The sequence below is a fragment of the Equus przewalskii genome, chromosome 1, assembly GCF_037783145.1.
Source record: "Equus przewalskii isolate Varuska chromosome 1, EquPr2, whole genome shotgun sequence".
Taxonomy (NCBI): Eukaryota; Metazoa; Chordata; class Mammalia; order Perissodactyla; family Equidae; genus Equus; species Equus przewalskii.
Genome location: NC_091831.1, coordinates 141,253,441 through 141,269,900, shown reverse-complemented (window position 1 = coordinate 141,269,900; position 16,460 = coordinate 141,253,441). Strand labels below are relative to the sequence as shown.

Sequence of the window (16,460 nt, the reverse complement as noted above, 5' to 3'; positions counted from 1 at the left end):
AAGTGGAAGAACATGTTTCCAGACTGAGGACCAGGATCCCCTTGTACTGGGAACATCCACCTCCTGGGGGTCGGGCTTGGGGAAGCAGCTTTGTTCAGGTGAGGAGAGCAGCTGTGAGACAGAAGAGAGCAACCCGAAACAGTGCAGGGAAGGAGATGGCCTTCTCCCAGGGTCAGGTGACGTCAGGGAATTGTCTACCAACAGAGGAACGGCCAGAAGCACGGCCCTTCCTCTAGGACACTGTGCTGCCGCTGAGGATCAGCAAGTACTGACACACGAGGGTGCCCTAATCTGCAGTCAGAGAGAAAAACGCATGTTGAAGAGCTGCATGCATGCCACCGTCTTCATCTGTGTCCACAAGTGTGTCTGTGTGTGTGTATAGAAGTGTGCAAAGCTTAGGAAGAAGTCTGAAAGAACACAAAACAGACTGCCGATGCTGCCAATTACCCTAGAGAAGGGACGATCATCTTTCACCTTCTGCATTGTTCGAATTTTCCCCAAAATGAGTTTTATCTTTGACATTTCAGAAAAATGCAATAAAGAAAAATTAGATGAAGCAAAAACAGCTCAGAAAAGTTAGTCCTCATTGCTCTTCCTCCTTCATTCTTCCATTTTTAAAAAACATAAGTGAGAGAACAATCTCATTCACCAGGATTGGGGAGCCATTGCTAAAAGCACTGGGTAAATAAGAGTCAAAATATATCCATTTTGTTGAGTAAAGTACCTTGGTTTTCGGCAAATAGATATGCAAAACCAACTTGGTTTTTTCTAGAGCATATTTCCAGTAGATTATGTAATGATATCTGAGAAAGATATGTATTTTTTCCAAATGACGAACAAAACCTACTGAGAACACATTACATCTGCCCTTGGAACAAACTTAGTCTATTTGTTTAATGTTTACAAAATGCTAAGGAGATGCAAAGGCCACCCTATAAAAAGCAGATTGTTATTAAGAAAAACAAAAAACAGAGGGTCTTCACTTAGTCTCAAGCTGGTAAAAATGTTGGCAACGGTGGGGGGAACTCAAATCTCGCGTGTTTTTGGTTTTCTTGATAAAGAGAAAGGTTTAGGGTCATAGATGAATTTCTAAATTTAAACCTCCATCCCCAGAGATACCCTTCTAGTTGCTGCTTCAGTCTCATCTCCTGAAAACAGGGTCTTGGATAGGATTCTGCAAGGCAGTCAGGACAGCGGCTGCCTTCCTAGCTGTGTTTATTTTCTTGTTTACCTTGGGACACTCTCTATATATCACTTTCCCTGAACAAAAACCGTTTGGAGAGTAAGCACAACAGTATTCATTAACTGCTGTCTGTTCTTCAAGGGCAAGATATTGTTGATGGGTTCAGTAGGGGAAAAAAGTTGAATGTAAGAGATGCTCATTGATTACAACCATGCAACCAGGCATTTACGTGATGACAAAAATTGGAAATGCATTGTGAGACATATCAACAAAGCAAGTTGCTTAATTGTTAACACACAACACCACAATAAAACTCTGCTAACTGGTTGCCACTTAACAAACTTGCTGCAGTCAGCAGGCTACTAGAATGCCCACGCTTTCTGCTGCCACCATTTGAATTGTGGATTTACCCCAAATCGTGCTATGTTTGTGCCACACCTGTTTATGGCGGTTGTAATTGCTATTGAAATCACATCATTTAAGTAGCCATTAAACAAACTGATAAAATGTGAGTGTCGATTTTTGACAAAGTGAGTCACTTCTATGAAAATTAAGTCAGAAGATTTGGAAAGACTTTATGAAGACAAGTTGCTTTTAAAAATAATGTTAAATTAGATGTGGATAAAAGAACTCTAAAAGATTTTTAAAATGAAACGGATTCTGTACTCAGATTGCCTTGACGATGTCTCTAAGAGCTCATCTCATTTTGAAGATACTGAAAGGAGGAATGCAGATGAAAAACTCTGGGTAGAAGTTATGCAAGACTGATGAAAAGAGATATTAATCCTACTATGTATAAAATTGAGAGAAAAGGCCTTGAATCTACGACACAAAAGCACATTTTTGTAAGTTTAACTTAAGTGTGAAAAGTATACATGAAACATTTTCATCAGAGAAGAAGCCTTGTACTATATAATGTTTTAAAACACTCCATTCTTTACCACCCTCAAAAATCAGCTAAAATCTCTCTGCCTAATGGGACAATTGTTAGTTAAGAATGTCCAATCACTTGACTTGACCCCCAAAGTGCACCCCAGGCCCAAGGCTCTCCCCACCTTTGCCTGCCTGCTGGACATCTCCCTCTCATCCAGAGTGCTCTCTGCAACTTCAAGCTCTACATATTGAAAATCAAACCTCTTACCATCCCTCTCAACACTGCTTCTCCTCCTGTGGTCCACCATGTCTTTTACTGGCGTGGCCCCCCACTCCACCTCAGGCCTTTACCTCACAACCTCAGGCAGGTTGGACTGGGATCTGCCCTCCCTCTTTGCCCCTTCATCAAATTTTTCTTCTGCAATATCTCTATTTGTGTTTCTTTACTTCACCCCCTCTATCAAGACCCTAATATAGACACTTCTCACCTTGACTATCACTGTAATAGCCTTTGAAAGGGATTCCCCACCTCCAGTCACTCCCTTCTCTAGCACAAATGAATCCTCATGCCTCTGCTCAAGCATCTAAACTCCTTAGCCTGATGTTTAAGGCCTTCTATAACCTGGTTCAAGTCTTAGTTTAGTATCCGCCAGTCCTTTCCAACCAGCTTCTACTCTAACCAAACTAAAATCAATGCCCTGTCTTATATATAACCTATATTTCCTTATCTATGTGCCCTCCATTTGGAATACCTTTTTTTTATATTCCCTGTGGTTAAACTTCTATCCAATCTTAGGGACCATCTCAAATACCACAATCTTCCCTCGAAGCCTTCTCTGATCACCCAGCTGTCTCTACCTCTCTAAGTAGAGATCTCTAAGTTGCCTCTACCTCTTAGAGTTCACTATGCTGATGTATTTGACTATTTTCTATAGGTATGTATCATTTTCTACCTTGTATTATGATTATTCATCTCCTAGTTTCAACTGAAAGCTACAAAAGCAGAGTTTTGCAAAGAGTAGTTCCATGAAATAGCAGTTCCATAGAAAGCTGAGCAGTAAGTTTGAAAATGCTGCCCACTATAGTCCCCACCTTAGAAACTGTGGTGGGGATGGAGAAAAATGGATGTGTATGAGAAATGTCATAAAGGTGGGACTGACAGGACTTGATAACTGAAGGCTGTGTGGAGTAAGACAAGGTGAGTGGTCTAGAATGACTCTCGGACAACTGGGAGGTGCCACTGGGTGGAGGTGCTGGGTATCCAATAGGATGTTTGGTTTGCAACAGCTGAATTTAACATCTTAGTGGAGAGGGGAAGTAGGAAGATAAAACGCCAAACCCATGACTCTTTCTCAGTTCTCATCTTCCTTGACTCCTCCATGGGTTCTGACAATGTTTCGTCCATCCTTTTTCTCCTCGAAACTCTCTCCTCCCTCTCCCTAGATGACCCTGTCTTCTCTCCATCCTGCTCCTCGTGCTGCTGTTCCATTACCGATGCCTGTTGTTCCTCCCTTTCCATGGAATACCAATTGTGGCACACCCAAGCCCTCCTCCCTTCCTGCTCTACACTCTCTCTTTGGTAGCCTTGTCTATTCCCTGAGCCTTGATGACGATAGTAACGGAAATAGTTTCTCTTCAGTCCTAACCATTCTGTTTTCTGCTGGAGATTCCCAGCTGGACACTTTGAGGGCAGCTTCATGCAGCACAGGCAAAATGGCACTCACTCCTGGCCCCCAAACCCCTCCTGCCTCCTCACTTTCTCCTCTTATGGATCTCACATCTTTCCCCATTTCTCTTGCCACTGCTTTTGTTCCAACAGTTCTTCTCACCTGGCCTCTGTTTCTTCAGTCTCCCTTCTTTTGGATCCTCTCTGAGCATTGCAACCCATATAATTTTTCTAAAACATACCTCTGAGTTTGTCGTTCCCCTATTATAAAAAAATATTCAATAGTTTGCTGTTGGAAAACCCAACTTTTCAGACACACACAACTTTGTTATAGCATCAGTCCATCTTATTTTCCCTCTGATCTCCTACATAGACCTCATGCACTGTCCAACCAAGTCTTCCCCAAATGCATCCTCCACTTTCCCACCCCCGTGTCTTCACTCCCGTCATTCTCTTTGCAGAGAATGCTCTTCCTTCATCTCTGCCCTTTCTCAAGACTTAGTTAAGATGCCTCCTCCTTCATGAAAACTACTCTAATCATCTCAGATGGAAGGAGTCCCCTTTCCCCCCGAACTCCCACATGCTTTACCTGTATCACTTTGGTGTCATTTATTACACATCACCCTGTATTACAGTAATTTGTGTGGACGTCTTTGTTCTCTTTTCATCCTGTAACCTCTTCATGCAAGAATTATATCTTATTCACAAAAGGTAGTGAAAGAGCGCTGGCCTGGGAGTCAGGAGACCTGAATTTTAGTTCTTGCTCTGCCGCTGATGAGCCCTGTGACCTTGGATAGCTGAATTCACTGTGAAACAGAACTTTGTAGTCTAAAGTATCAGTCTGAGTCCTGAGTCCAGGGTTAAAGGAACCATGATTTAAGAAGAGAGGAGAGGGAGGGGAATGCCTTTCAAGGACCTAGAGTTGGCACTAGGGTAAAAAAAAAAAAGGAAAAAATTACATTTGAATTATACATTTCACCATTTCCTAATAAATGATTCATATAAATTATTATCTGATGACAGTGAAGGAAAAAATCCAATTTCTGGGGTTGTCTTTAGAACATGCAGGAATTTTCTTCAAGTTGCTTGCTTCCTGTCACTGCTTCTCCTCCAACTAGAGGAAGTTTCCAACCCCAAGACAGGCTCTGTTCTTAAAAGATACTCATAAGATAGTTGTTAAAACTCTTAGTGCATTTCCCTATGGAAATAAAGGTACCAATAACGATAGATACCACGCTAGCCTGTCACGCCATTTAGCCCAGAGTGCGCCTGAGTTAAGGCCAAGTCTGCTGCTAACGTGGACACAGCTGATCTGCAGGTGAGTCATAGCAACATGTGGCTGCTTTGCCCCATTCTCATGCCATCACTTGATCTGGATGTGGAAGCCATAGGAGTATTGTTTGGGTGGGGGTGGGAGAGTGAACTGTAATTTTTAGAGAATCTGTGGATTTAAAAGAGGAAAAAGAAGAAAACTTGAGAAAATTAGACGTAGCTTAGATTTTTTTCAGGAGCCAAATGACTCAATTCTTTATTCTTCCCTTCACTATTACCTCCTAATGCACATCCCAAATGTTCTGTGCTTCAGAATCACATAGGGAGCAGGTTTCCGGGCCCCAGACTCAGAGATTCTGATCCAGTAAGTCTAGGACGGAGACTGGGAATCTGCATTTTTAACTGATGTAGACGGCCCTTAGCAAACTTTGGGAAATATTACAATGAAGATTCAATGAAGTAAATAAATATTACTCCAAAAGCAAGTGCTTTTCACTCTGCTGCACTGAGGGAAGAGGAAAGTGGACTAGTGGAGAAATGGTGGACAACTTCAGAGAGGAGGGCAGGCCTGCCCTGGGTAGCACCATAGGAAAGGTTTAGGGAAGAAACTTCCACTGGGGTGGCACTGCTGGCCAGGAGAAAGAATGCCCAAGGGACAGGGTGAAACGCCCAAATCAAATTTAGCCTACTTCAAATTTTTCACCCAAAGTCACTCCTGGACCTTTGAAAGTTCATTTTCCTCCCTCCATCTGGGACCTACTACGTGACAGGCTCTGTGCTAAGCTTTTTACATGTATTTTTTCACTTAATCCTCTCCTTAACCACAAGAGACAGCTTATCAACTTTTAATGCTATTTCTCTGGGAAAATTCATTGTCCTAAAGAACCGAGGTACAAACTAACTTCTGACCCATGGTCTGTGCTAGTCCTGCAGCTCCACTGCCCTCAAAAACTCTGCAACTTTGTTAGGATGGGAAAAGGCTCTGTGAGCTGGGAGGCAGGCCCCCCCTCACAGGTCTCGCTCAGCCCCCGTACTCAGTCCTGTTACATAAAAGAAAAAGCCCTGGCATGTGGCCCAAGAAGAAAACATTCTCAGCTTCTCTCCCAAGTATTCGGAATTGGAAAATGGAAAACAAAGGAGTTAGAAATTTCTTCTTGTTCCAATGCCACAGGTGGTATACAAATCCAGCCACCTTTAAGGGCAGCCAGGTGACATAAGTGAGTGAAAGTGGATGGGACTGTGACTTGGTACCAGCTCTGGCCATCAGTCGATGTGTGGAATAGCCAGCCTGGTGCTGCCAGCTCTTCTGAGAAGCCAGAATTTCAGAGTTTTACATGGAATTTCTTGGTTTTTAAATGTCGGAAATTAATCCAAAAGAATTTTTTTTTTTCTAATCTGACCAAACCAAACATATCAGTAAACTGTTGGTTGATGTCCTCTGTGTTCCAGCTTCTTTCTGGGTAGGCACTGCCTGCACGGTGCATTCTTTTCCCTCTCTCTCCCTCCCTCCCGCTCTCGATCCTATCAACCTCCCACAGGCAATATAATTTCCATCTCCTCCCAAGAGCTGCCTTCCGGCCTCATTTGCCTTCAGAATCCTTGGCTGCCAGTGTCTGACCCTGACAAATGGTAGCAGCACTTTAAACTTCATTGCATCTTTGCCCAGCCTTAAACGTCTGGGCTGCCCTCTCCTTTGTGCCCTTCTGCTGTGTCCTCCCTCCATCACCACCTCTTTGGTTGCTGGTTGCTTTTGGAGTTCCCATTAACTTGCTTGAGCCATCTGTCCCCCCTTTTCTTCAGAGGCAGTGATGGGAAGAGGATGGATGGTTGATATTGGGGGGGGGGTCTCTGAGCATTATGGACCCTCGATCTGCATCCTTGCAGGGTCCCAAGGAAGTGACAAGGCCTCCCAAGGGGAATGGCTGGAGGGGCAGCTAGGGAGGCTGGATTCTCAGCAAGGGGCTCCCAGAATGGGCAGAGATTCTAGTGTGAAAATGGAGGTCTAGACATGGGGGTGCCCCCAGTCTTTAGGGGACCATCAATATCCTAAACAACGAACTGAATGTCAGAGGCCTTTCCCCCATTTAGGGGCACAAAATAAGCCCCCTGACTCGCTATGTGATCCTGGTTAGAGTTGGGGGACAGATAATGACCAAAATTGAAATTATTGCCAGCCAAGCAGGAAAGGGTTTGGTGTTGGTTTCACGTAATTTTAAAAATATATTTTTAAATGACATTTCTTATACACCTGAGTTTATGGTTGTAAATTTATACTTACTTAGCATCATTACTACGATATCAATACATTTCATATCATCTCAACCAATGTTCTCAATCAAAAATCCAGTTTTTTGAGGCCTCTCGACTTTTCCAAATACTGCCTTGCAAACTCTCCTGTTTCAGATGCAATCTTTTCATGTAATGGCTATTTGTGGGCAGCACTGAAGTCTGTATTTTTTGGTCAACATGATCTTGGTCAATGCAAATTTGGCCAGACGCCCCCGAGATCCAAATTTTGTATTTTTTACGAGAGGAAAAGAAACCCCAGCCACCTCATATCACTGCTGCTGGAGAGCAGGGTGTGGAAGAGCCTTGACTCATGAGCCGTGTGCATCATTTAGATCACTCTCCTCATGATGGAACTGTTGTATTAGAAAACAGGGTCGGTTCAATCCACTCCATGGGATGACATGTTATTGGCTTTGGAGTAATATGATATTAGAAGGGAGAGAAGCCATATTGGGGAAATGACCCAAAGGGCTGCGGAAGATGAATGAGATGGGGGTCAGTCCATGCACATCGTACAAGTCCTGGTCCAACGTGGACATGTTGCCATCCACAGGGACCTCCTTAAACTAAAGGGTGAAACTGGCAAAGCCAATGCACTTTGGGCTCCTCGTCACTCTTCTTTGCTCTCTTTTCCCTTACCGCCATTTTGTAAAGACAATTTTCCTATTAGAAAAAAAGCTTTTATTCTGTCTTTTAAGAAAAGTATAGATACAGCATTTTAATCAAATAGAGACATTTGGCATAGCATGTTTAGTTCAGGGAGTAAGGGAAGGTGAAACAAGATGTGGGTAGAAAATAGAGTGCTGTACACAGAACTGGGAGTTCCTCTCTGGGCTCCACCACTAAGTTGCTGTGTGGCTCAGGGCAGGTCACTTCACAGCTCTGAACCTCCATTTCCTCAACTGTAAAATGAAGGGTTTGGACTTGGTGATCTCTAAGACTCATTCTTCCGGTTCATGCTCTAGTGGTCAGGGGTGGGCAAGGACTGGTCATACCAAGGGATGTGCAAGGGTTTAAGGAGAATAACAACAACAGGTCAAATCTGCCAGGATTTTCCTAAGTTCTAGCAGAATCTACTTCTACATCTACTGCAAGAAAGAAACAGGAAAGGGGGCCGGCCCCGTGGCCGAGTGGTTAAGTTTGCGCGCTCCGCTTTGGTGGCCCAGGGTTTCGCCTATTTGAGTCCTGGGTGAGGACATGGCACCACTCATCGGGCCATGCTGAGGTGGCATCCCACATGCCACAGCTGGAGGGCCCCACAACTGAAAATACACAACTATGTACCGGGGGGCTTTGAGCAGACAAAGGAAAAAAAATAAAATCTTTAACAAAAAGAAACAGGAAGGAAAATATAACACCCTCAATGCCAAACTGTAAGTTTTGGCTGGAATTATATCCTCCCACCCCTATTACCTCCGTTTTAACCATCAATAACAGAACCGAGGGAAATCAGTAGAGCAGAAAGCCATCTCCATTGGCTGTGGTGACCCCCACCACTCAAGTCTGCCTTTATTTTGCACGAACCATGTAACTGCCTCCTCAGGGGTTTCCTGGCTTTACAAACCTCCCTCGTCAAGGTTAGAGTTTCCACACTGTCTACGTGTGTGGCAGGGCCTTTTTCTCTTAGCATGTTTGTCCAGAGAGCACAGAAAAGGGTTAACTCTTGCTGCTTCTACAGTCCTCAGGGTGGATGCCAAGCCCCAGCCCGGCCCAGCTGGCTAGACCACAAGAGCAATGCCACGTTCTCAGAATCCCGGTTACCATCATTCACCCGGGCCTGCCCCCGGACCTGCCCACACCCTGCCCCTCGCTGGAATCCTACACCTGGCTGCAGTTCCACAACCAGATTCTTTTTCTCACCGTCTCTCTAAAATTGGCCACCTGTGCCCGTGCGCGGAGAACACCCCCCTTTCTGCTTTACGGGTGAAGCCAGCTCAGTGTTAGGGAGAGGGTGCTAAGGATATTCCTTCTCCTCTCTATTAACACAAAGATGTTAAAAATATTTCCTTCAGGAAACTCTCTTGAATCTGTTTTCTAACCAAAAGAGATCCTAATAGAAGGAGACTTCAGACCAGCGGGAAAGGACATCTGGAGTCTCAGGATCTTAGGCGGCCATTTTGTTCAAATTTTTCTTTTGTTTCATTTGTTCTTATTTTAAATATAAGAAAATGAGGCCCAGAGAGGTGAAGTGACTCACCCAAGATCACACAGCTGATTAGTGTCAGAGCCATTACTTTAACCCAAATTTCATAACTCCTAGACCTGTGCTTTCCTGCATTAAAGATACTTGAGGCAGACAGAACTCGGTGGTACCATGGACCACATCTAGTCTAGACAACAGACAGTAGACAACGCTAGTCTATTGGTTCAGTATTAAGCTACAACATTGCACAAGGGAGGATGGATGGTAAGAGTACACTGTGAGATTTCCAAAGGAAGTAAAGAAAACCCCTCAACTCAAATTCATGTTTGCACACAAAGCTGATGAGTCCAATACCCAAGAACGTCCATGTGGACGAACACCTTGCAATAAATGTTCTTGGAGACTGTTATGGGTTGAATTACATCACCCAAAAAAATAAAAGTTGAAATTTTAACCCCCAGAATCTATGAAAGTGAGCTGATTGGGAAGTAGAGCCTTTGCAGGTGTAATCAAGTTAAGATGACGTTATAGTGGATGAGCGTGGGCCCTAATCCAATGACGGGTGGCCTTATAAGAAGAAGGAAGTTTGGACATGCACATACAAGAGAGAAAGCCACGGGAAGATGGAGGAAGAGATTGGAGGGAGGCATCTACAATCCAAGGAATGCCAAGGATTGCTGGCCACCACCAGAAGCTAGAAGAGGCAAGGAAGGATCCTCTCCTAGGTCCTTCAGAGAGAGCACGGCCCTGTCGATACCTCGGTTTCAGACTTCTAGCTCCAGAACTGCGAGAGAACAAATTTCTACTGTTGTAAGCCACCCACCTTGTGATACTTGTTACAGAAGCCTTAGGAAACTAGTATTGTCAGGGGAAATGGCTGGGCTGGGCGAGGCTGAAGTGAGGAGAAGGAAATCATGCAAATGAATGCAAGCAGGCAAGTTCTACAGGTTGGTCCTATAATAGAGCTATCCTGCCCAGGGTGGTCCTCTCTCTATAATCCATTCACAAACTTCCAGAACTGCCTGTCTCGCTCAGAGGTGGAGTGTGAGGGTAGGAAGAAGACGAGCCTTGGAGTGAGCCAAACCTGGATTTGAATCCTGTCCGCTACTTACTTAAGTTGTAAAATGTAGGGTAGATAACGTGCTCCGTGTCCTCATTTGGGGATGGGAAAGGGAACTAATGTTTAAAACACCTCCCACGTGAAGAAAGGAGCCCTTGAGTCATTAAATGCTGGTGCTGGGGGCCACCTTCACGGTCATACAGACTAATCCTCTCCTTTTAGAGATGAGCGCACTGGTCATGCTATGTATTTTCCACACTCGCTACAGACTATGCTAGTCACCTGGGAGACCTGCAAGTGAATGTTTGTGGTTGGATGAAGTGACTTGGAAAGATCTCAGAAGGAAATGAGACTTAATCCTATGGTGGGAACAAAAGTCACTATTTGGCATTAACAGACTACACCCACCTCACTACTTTGTTCAGATCGGGGTCTGGCTGTCCCATTCCTGACTCAGTATCTCTCAAAGAACGGTTTGCTGGCCTACCTTCCTTGAGAGACCCTCAGGAGGTTCAAAGTCTGATCTTAAGGAAAGCAACTGAAAAATAGTTGTTCAGGATTCGTGAAGTATTTTCAACTGTGTATTTGATTCTACATCATAAGACCGAAAGAATAGTCATTTTTAAAAAAGGATATTTAACCCAGAGTCGACTCAAACTTAGAGTAGATGGCAAATACAGTCGCTACTGTGAAGATAAAATATGCAAGAAAACAAAATAAAGAGTAGCTATAACTACGCCATTTTTACACTAAAGGAATACAGTACCTTCCATCTCACCTAAGGAACTGCCTTTCTTTCTTGCCCTGCTTCATTGCTCATTGAATAAATAAGTAATATTTACTCACTCAGAGCCTATCTCCGCTCACTAGGATGTAAGTTGCACCAGGGCTGAGACCTGGTCTGTTTCATTCGTGGATGAATCCCCAGGGCCTGCAACAGTTTCTTTCGAAAAATTGGTTTGCATTACATATTTGTTGAATAAATGAGCAAATGAATAAACAAGTAAGTTTGGGCAAGGAGGGAAGCAGTCATGTGATGTGGATAAGGAAATAGAATACGTGGCTGCATTTTGCCGACAAAATTCGCCCCTATGTCCTCTAGCCATTGAGAACATCTCTCTCACTTGTCTGCTCTGATTCCATCATCACCGAGCAACCTTTCATTGAAATCTTCCTATGTGCATTTTCCCACAGATGGGAATACAGGGATCACAATTTTGGTTCACTTGGGGTGATAATTTTCACTGTAAATTAATAGGTTGGCATTTCATTTTTTTTAATTGGCTCACATCTCAAAGAATTCTGAGGAACAGAATCTCCACCAGGATGGAAACGCGTGGTGAAAAGAACAAAGAATGACACCCAGGAGCCTTGGGTTCCGGAGCTAAGTCTCTCCCATGAGGCCCTAAAAAATCACTTTTCTGGCCTTCAGTTTCCCCATAGAGGCATTGAACTCAATAACTTCCAAGTCCTTTCCGTCTTTCAAAGTTAGGACTCTATAAAAATTAATAAAGTAGGCTCTTCCATGTATTTTGATTTCCTAAGAGAGATGTTAACTGGCATCTCACATCACTGTCTACTGGCAATACGGGGTTGTTCATTTGGGTCACAGGGTACGCACTTTTCCTGGGGTCATTTATCATCGCCAGGAAAAGACAGATGGTGTCCTCATTAAAAATCTAAAATGCCAGCGGAGATGCTCCCTAGGGGAAATGCACATCACACAGCAACTCTTTCACAGTTAAAATTGTACAGGTGCATGGGTGTGGGGAGGTGGAAGGAGGTACAGAGGGGAAGGAAAGGCGAGGCAGAGGGCAGAGGATGTCTAGGTGATGGCAAGGCAGGTGCAGCGAGCATGGGCTTGGAGAATCACTTGCTTTCCCATTAGGGCCTGGCAGACACTTAAGCTTGACAAATGAGAATGTGTCCATGAACTTTTGGTAGAAACATGAAACTATGGCCATTATGAGCCACATCATTGTGGAGGAGGGCAAGAGCTGAGTGTCCCATAAATTTATCTTCCTTAGAGGCTTTAGTTATCCATTCGCCAAGGCTGTCCCAAGCCCGTTCTCTCTGTATCCCTTCCAGCATTCATTATCTGGCCTTCCTGGAGACCTTAATTTTCTGTTTGTGATACAGCTATTAGGCTAACTCTCAAATTTATGCCTTCAGATCAGACTTCTCACCTGAGTGCTAGTCTTGCATGATTGCCTACTTACAAATTAGTGTCACTGAGATATCATTACTTTAAACTTAATATGTCAAAAGTAAACTTAATATGTCAAAAGCTCCCCTTCCCAACTTGTTCTGTTTCTATCACTGGCATCGCTAATCCCACTCTGAATTTTAAATTTGAAGTTATTTTTCACTCCTCACAACCCATTATCAATAGTCGATCTCCGTAAATAATAATAACAAACTCACCAATCTAGTCACTGCTCAATAAATGTTCACTATTCGGTTATTTGCATTACAACCTGAAATGATCTGATCAATCACCCAAAACTGTTGCTTCTCAGAGTCTCTTGCATTCATCTCCTTTCTCTCATCTCCACCTTAATCCATGTTCTCATCTCTCACGCCTAAACCCTCAGACCATCTTTCTTACTGGCCTCCCAATCTCTAATTTTTCCCTGTTCAATCCATCTCAAATAAATCCACCGACTGAGCTTTTTGAAACCACTTTCGTCAAGTCATAGTTTGTCTGCACACCTTGAGGGTTCTTGTTTGCCAATCAGAGCGTTTACAGACTCCTCATTCTGCATTTAAGAGCTTTGATCAACTGCTCCCTCCTCCCCAAGCCACCCATGATCTATATTTATCTTTATTTGACTCAGATTTGCTTGAGTACCAGCTATGACAAGAGAGCTAGCCACTCTCTCTATCATCACCACCCTCCGGCATCCCCCTCCTCTTCAAGTAAGCCCAGCTTATGTGATGCCACCCTGCAGCCACCACAATGATAGGAGAGCAGACAGGGATACCGGCTTTTGACTTTGCTCGTATTCTTGCCCTGCCAGGAAGCTCTTCCTTTCTGCCAATCCAGATCTGCTATCTCGTCCGAGATGTACCTTCTCCTGCAGGATTCCGGTGTGAATGAATCCCAGACCCAACAACCTTTCCCTTTTCCTGAATTCCCTCATCATTCTCACGCTCGACATCTACTGCTAAGTATTGTTCTCTTACTATTTCACATGCATTTGCTGGTCTCCCCAACTGAAATGTGAGCTCCAGAAGTGTGGGGGCTACATCTCCTATTCTTCTTTTACCCAGAGCTGGAACGGGCAAGGGCAGACGCAAGGCCAGTAAGGACCTTGATTTTGCACATAGCTCATAGACAAGGCCCACCTGCCACAGCATCGGCAATAAGGGCAAAAGAAAGTGCACCCAAGATCCAAGGCCAGCTCCCAGCACAAGGCTAGAGACTCAGCCTGCTTTGAGAAGTGTTTGTTAAATGCTGAATTAAATTTTTAAAAATAATTCAAGCCCCTCAGACACTATGTATTCCTCTAGCACAAAAATCTCTACTGAATTACAACGGCCAGTATAACCTACCAGGTCTCAATCACTAATCAGATTTGAAATTCTTGACTCTTCTTGGCCAGAATGCTAAGTCCAATGGGGACAAGAAGGCACCATCTTGGCTGTCTCTATTAGAAGGTGCTCTTACACCTGGCAACTACCTACAAGTTAGCACCAGTTCATATCTTTGAACTCAAAGTTGTCTGACTCCAATACAAGCCAGATATCGTAGAGAAACCTGTAAGCTTGGCTCCGTTCCTCCCCTCGGTCCAGTTGCACAATGTCTTGTCCAAACCGAGACCCAAGCCAGGTGGTGTGCAGCCCCTCACAGAAAACAGAGATGTGCCTTTCCCCAGGAGTTCTTAGAAAGAGTGCAGATAGGGAAATGGACTTACCCTCACGTAGTAGTTCATGCCCATCCCCAACAGGTGCTGCAGAAAATGCTTGTCCTGCCTGCTCCCGGGGGTTGGCTCCCCAGGGCCAGGAAGGGGGCAAACATCTGGAGTTAAGGCGGCTGCCCTGTGCCCCACCAGGTCCGGCTGCGGTGGAGGTGCAGACACAGCCCTATTTAGACTGGTTTCAGGAGAAGCCGGGCTGCTGGGAGCCGGGTCCTGGCTTTCCTGGAGCTTCAGCCGGGGCACCTCTTTGGTACCCAAGCAAAAGTTTTTCAGACTCAGCAAGGTGGCTGGGTTGGCCAGCTTCACGCTGGCCATGCGAGGGATCAAGGTGCACAGTGGTGTGGGGCTCTCCTGGGACGCCAAGGTGGCATCTTCAGCCGGCAGATGAGGTGCCAGGGCGGGGTAGGGAGGCTGCGGCGAGCCCTTGTTCCCGACCGATCCTCCTGGGCTGCCTTCGTCCAAGGACGTGACGGACTCGTTGCGAAAGCGGCTGTACTTGGCCCTGTGCAGCATCCCGGGGTGCCCGAAGAGTCCTACATACAGCACGAGTCCTGCTAGGCTGTCCTGACCGCGTTCTCGCATAGCCTTGGCAGTGCCGAAACAGGATACTGTTGCATAAATCGCCTCGTCGTCTGCTAGATAAACCGAACGGAAAGCAAAAGCCTCAACGCCCCGTGCAACTCGCGGCAGCCACCTCTCCAACTCTGCTCTCGCCCTCGCCCGCCTCGACTCCCGGGCCTTTCAGGGTGACAGCCCAGAGGCAAAACGCCTCTCCAGCTGATTCCAGTCCCTCCCTGGCCCAGGCGGCAGCACCCAGCCTTCTCGCTTTGGATTCCTTGCTGGGAAAGCCCGGACCCAGGCCGGCGGCGGCGGGGATCGCTCACCGCCAACTCTTAGGCACAGAACCGGGCCGGGCACCGACCAGTCGGTCCCGCCGCATCGCCGGCGGTGCAGGAGCCTTGCAGAAATATTGAGCGCCCCCCACCCCCAACCTCTTCTTCTGCACACAGGAACTTTCAAACCTGCTCCCTCCGGCTCCCACAGGGCGGGGCACTGACTGGCCTATTAACCCTTTATTTGTTCCAGTGATTGCTCATTTTAAAAAGGAAAAAAGAAAAATGTATATAGGAGCCAAAGGCCGTTCTGCCTGAGTTCGTTGATTCTGATGGCTGCCCTCTCTTGGAAGATCTTGTCTTGCATCCCGTCTGGGCCACAAGCCAGGAGCACTAGTGACAGGCGCTGCTCTGCATTATTTCACGGGCTTGCATCCCTCGGTATTCCTCAGATCCCCTCCCAGCCTGCCCACCCTCGCCCAGAGCCTCCCTCCCTCCTGGACTCCTCTCAGAGCTTCTTTCAGGAGCCCATCCGCAGCAGAAGGCTGAGATGTGCAGGATGACACGCAGTGTGTTGAAATTTTTATGAATGAACTTTGCTGAATGAATTTCTCTCTGTGTGTGCAAGCTAATAAATCTGTGAATGAAGCTGAGAATAGCTGTAATTGACTGATGGTCTCAGGGGTGCTTGGTTTTTATCCAATCAGGCGGCAGCTTGATGACTCATGCACCATAAATATACTAAACTAGTAGCCAGGAGAAATAAGGCTGGAGGGAGAGATTTTACTTTGTGATATCTGATGAAAGGGTTAAAAGGAAAGAAATCTTTACTATAAATCATCACTAAGCTGGGCAGCAGCAGGTTAAAAGGTCTATTTTCTTTTTGGTTGAGATGGCCAGTACAGCCAAGCAGAAGAGCTAAAAATTAGATGCATTGTTCCACGGGTATTAGGACATATGGTACACAACTCCTGTGGGAAGCCGTGATGCATTTTTCTTAGAAACATGGTTCTTTTTTTATTGATTGCTGGTTCCATCTCCCGTCTGGTGCAACTTCCTGTACCTATCAAATGCATTCTGAAGACAGGATGGCAACTGCAAGAGGCTCAGCACACAGGAAAGCAGGAAGGGAGCCCGGAAAGGGCAAGACAGGTTCTTTGAGGAATGGAGAAGAGGAAACTGCCGAAACACTGGGGGGAGGCGGAAATCACATATCAGGAG

At 45.4% G+C, this 16,460-nt stretch overlaps 1 protein-coding gene across 1 annotated transcript in view; it reads right to left on the bottom strand.

Annotated features, from left to right (window-relative positions):
• SHC4 (SHC adaptor protein 4) overlaps window positions 1–15,885 on the bottom strand; it is a 124,964-nt gene extending 109,079 nt beyond the window's left edge. Inside the window, exon 1 of the mRNA XM_008521526.2 lies at window positions 14,404–15,885. Within this exon, the coding sequence (XP_008519748.1) occupies window positions 14,404–14,988 (585 nt within the window). The 5' untranslated portion in view covers window positions 14,989–15,885. The remainder of the gene's footprint in view (window positions 1–14,403) is intronic.
• Window positions 15,886–16,460: the final 575 nt, after the last annotated feature.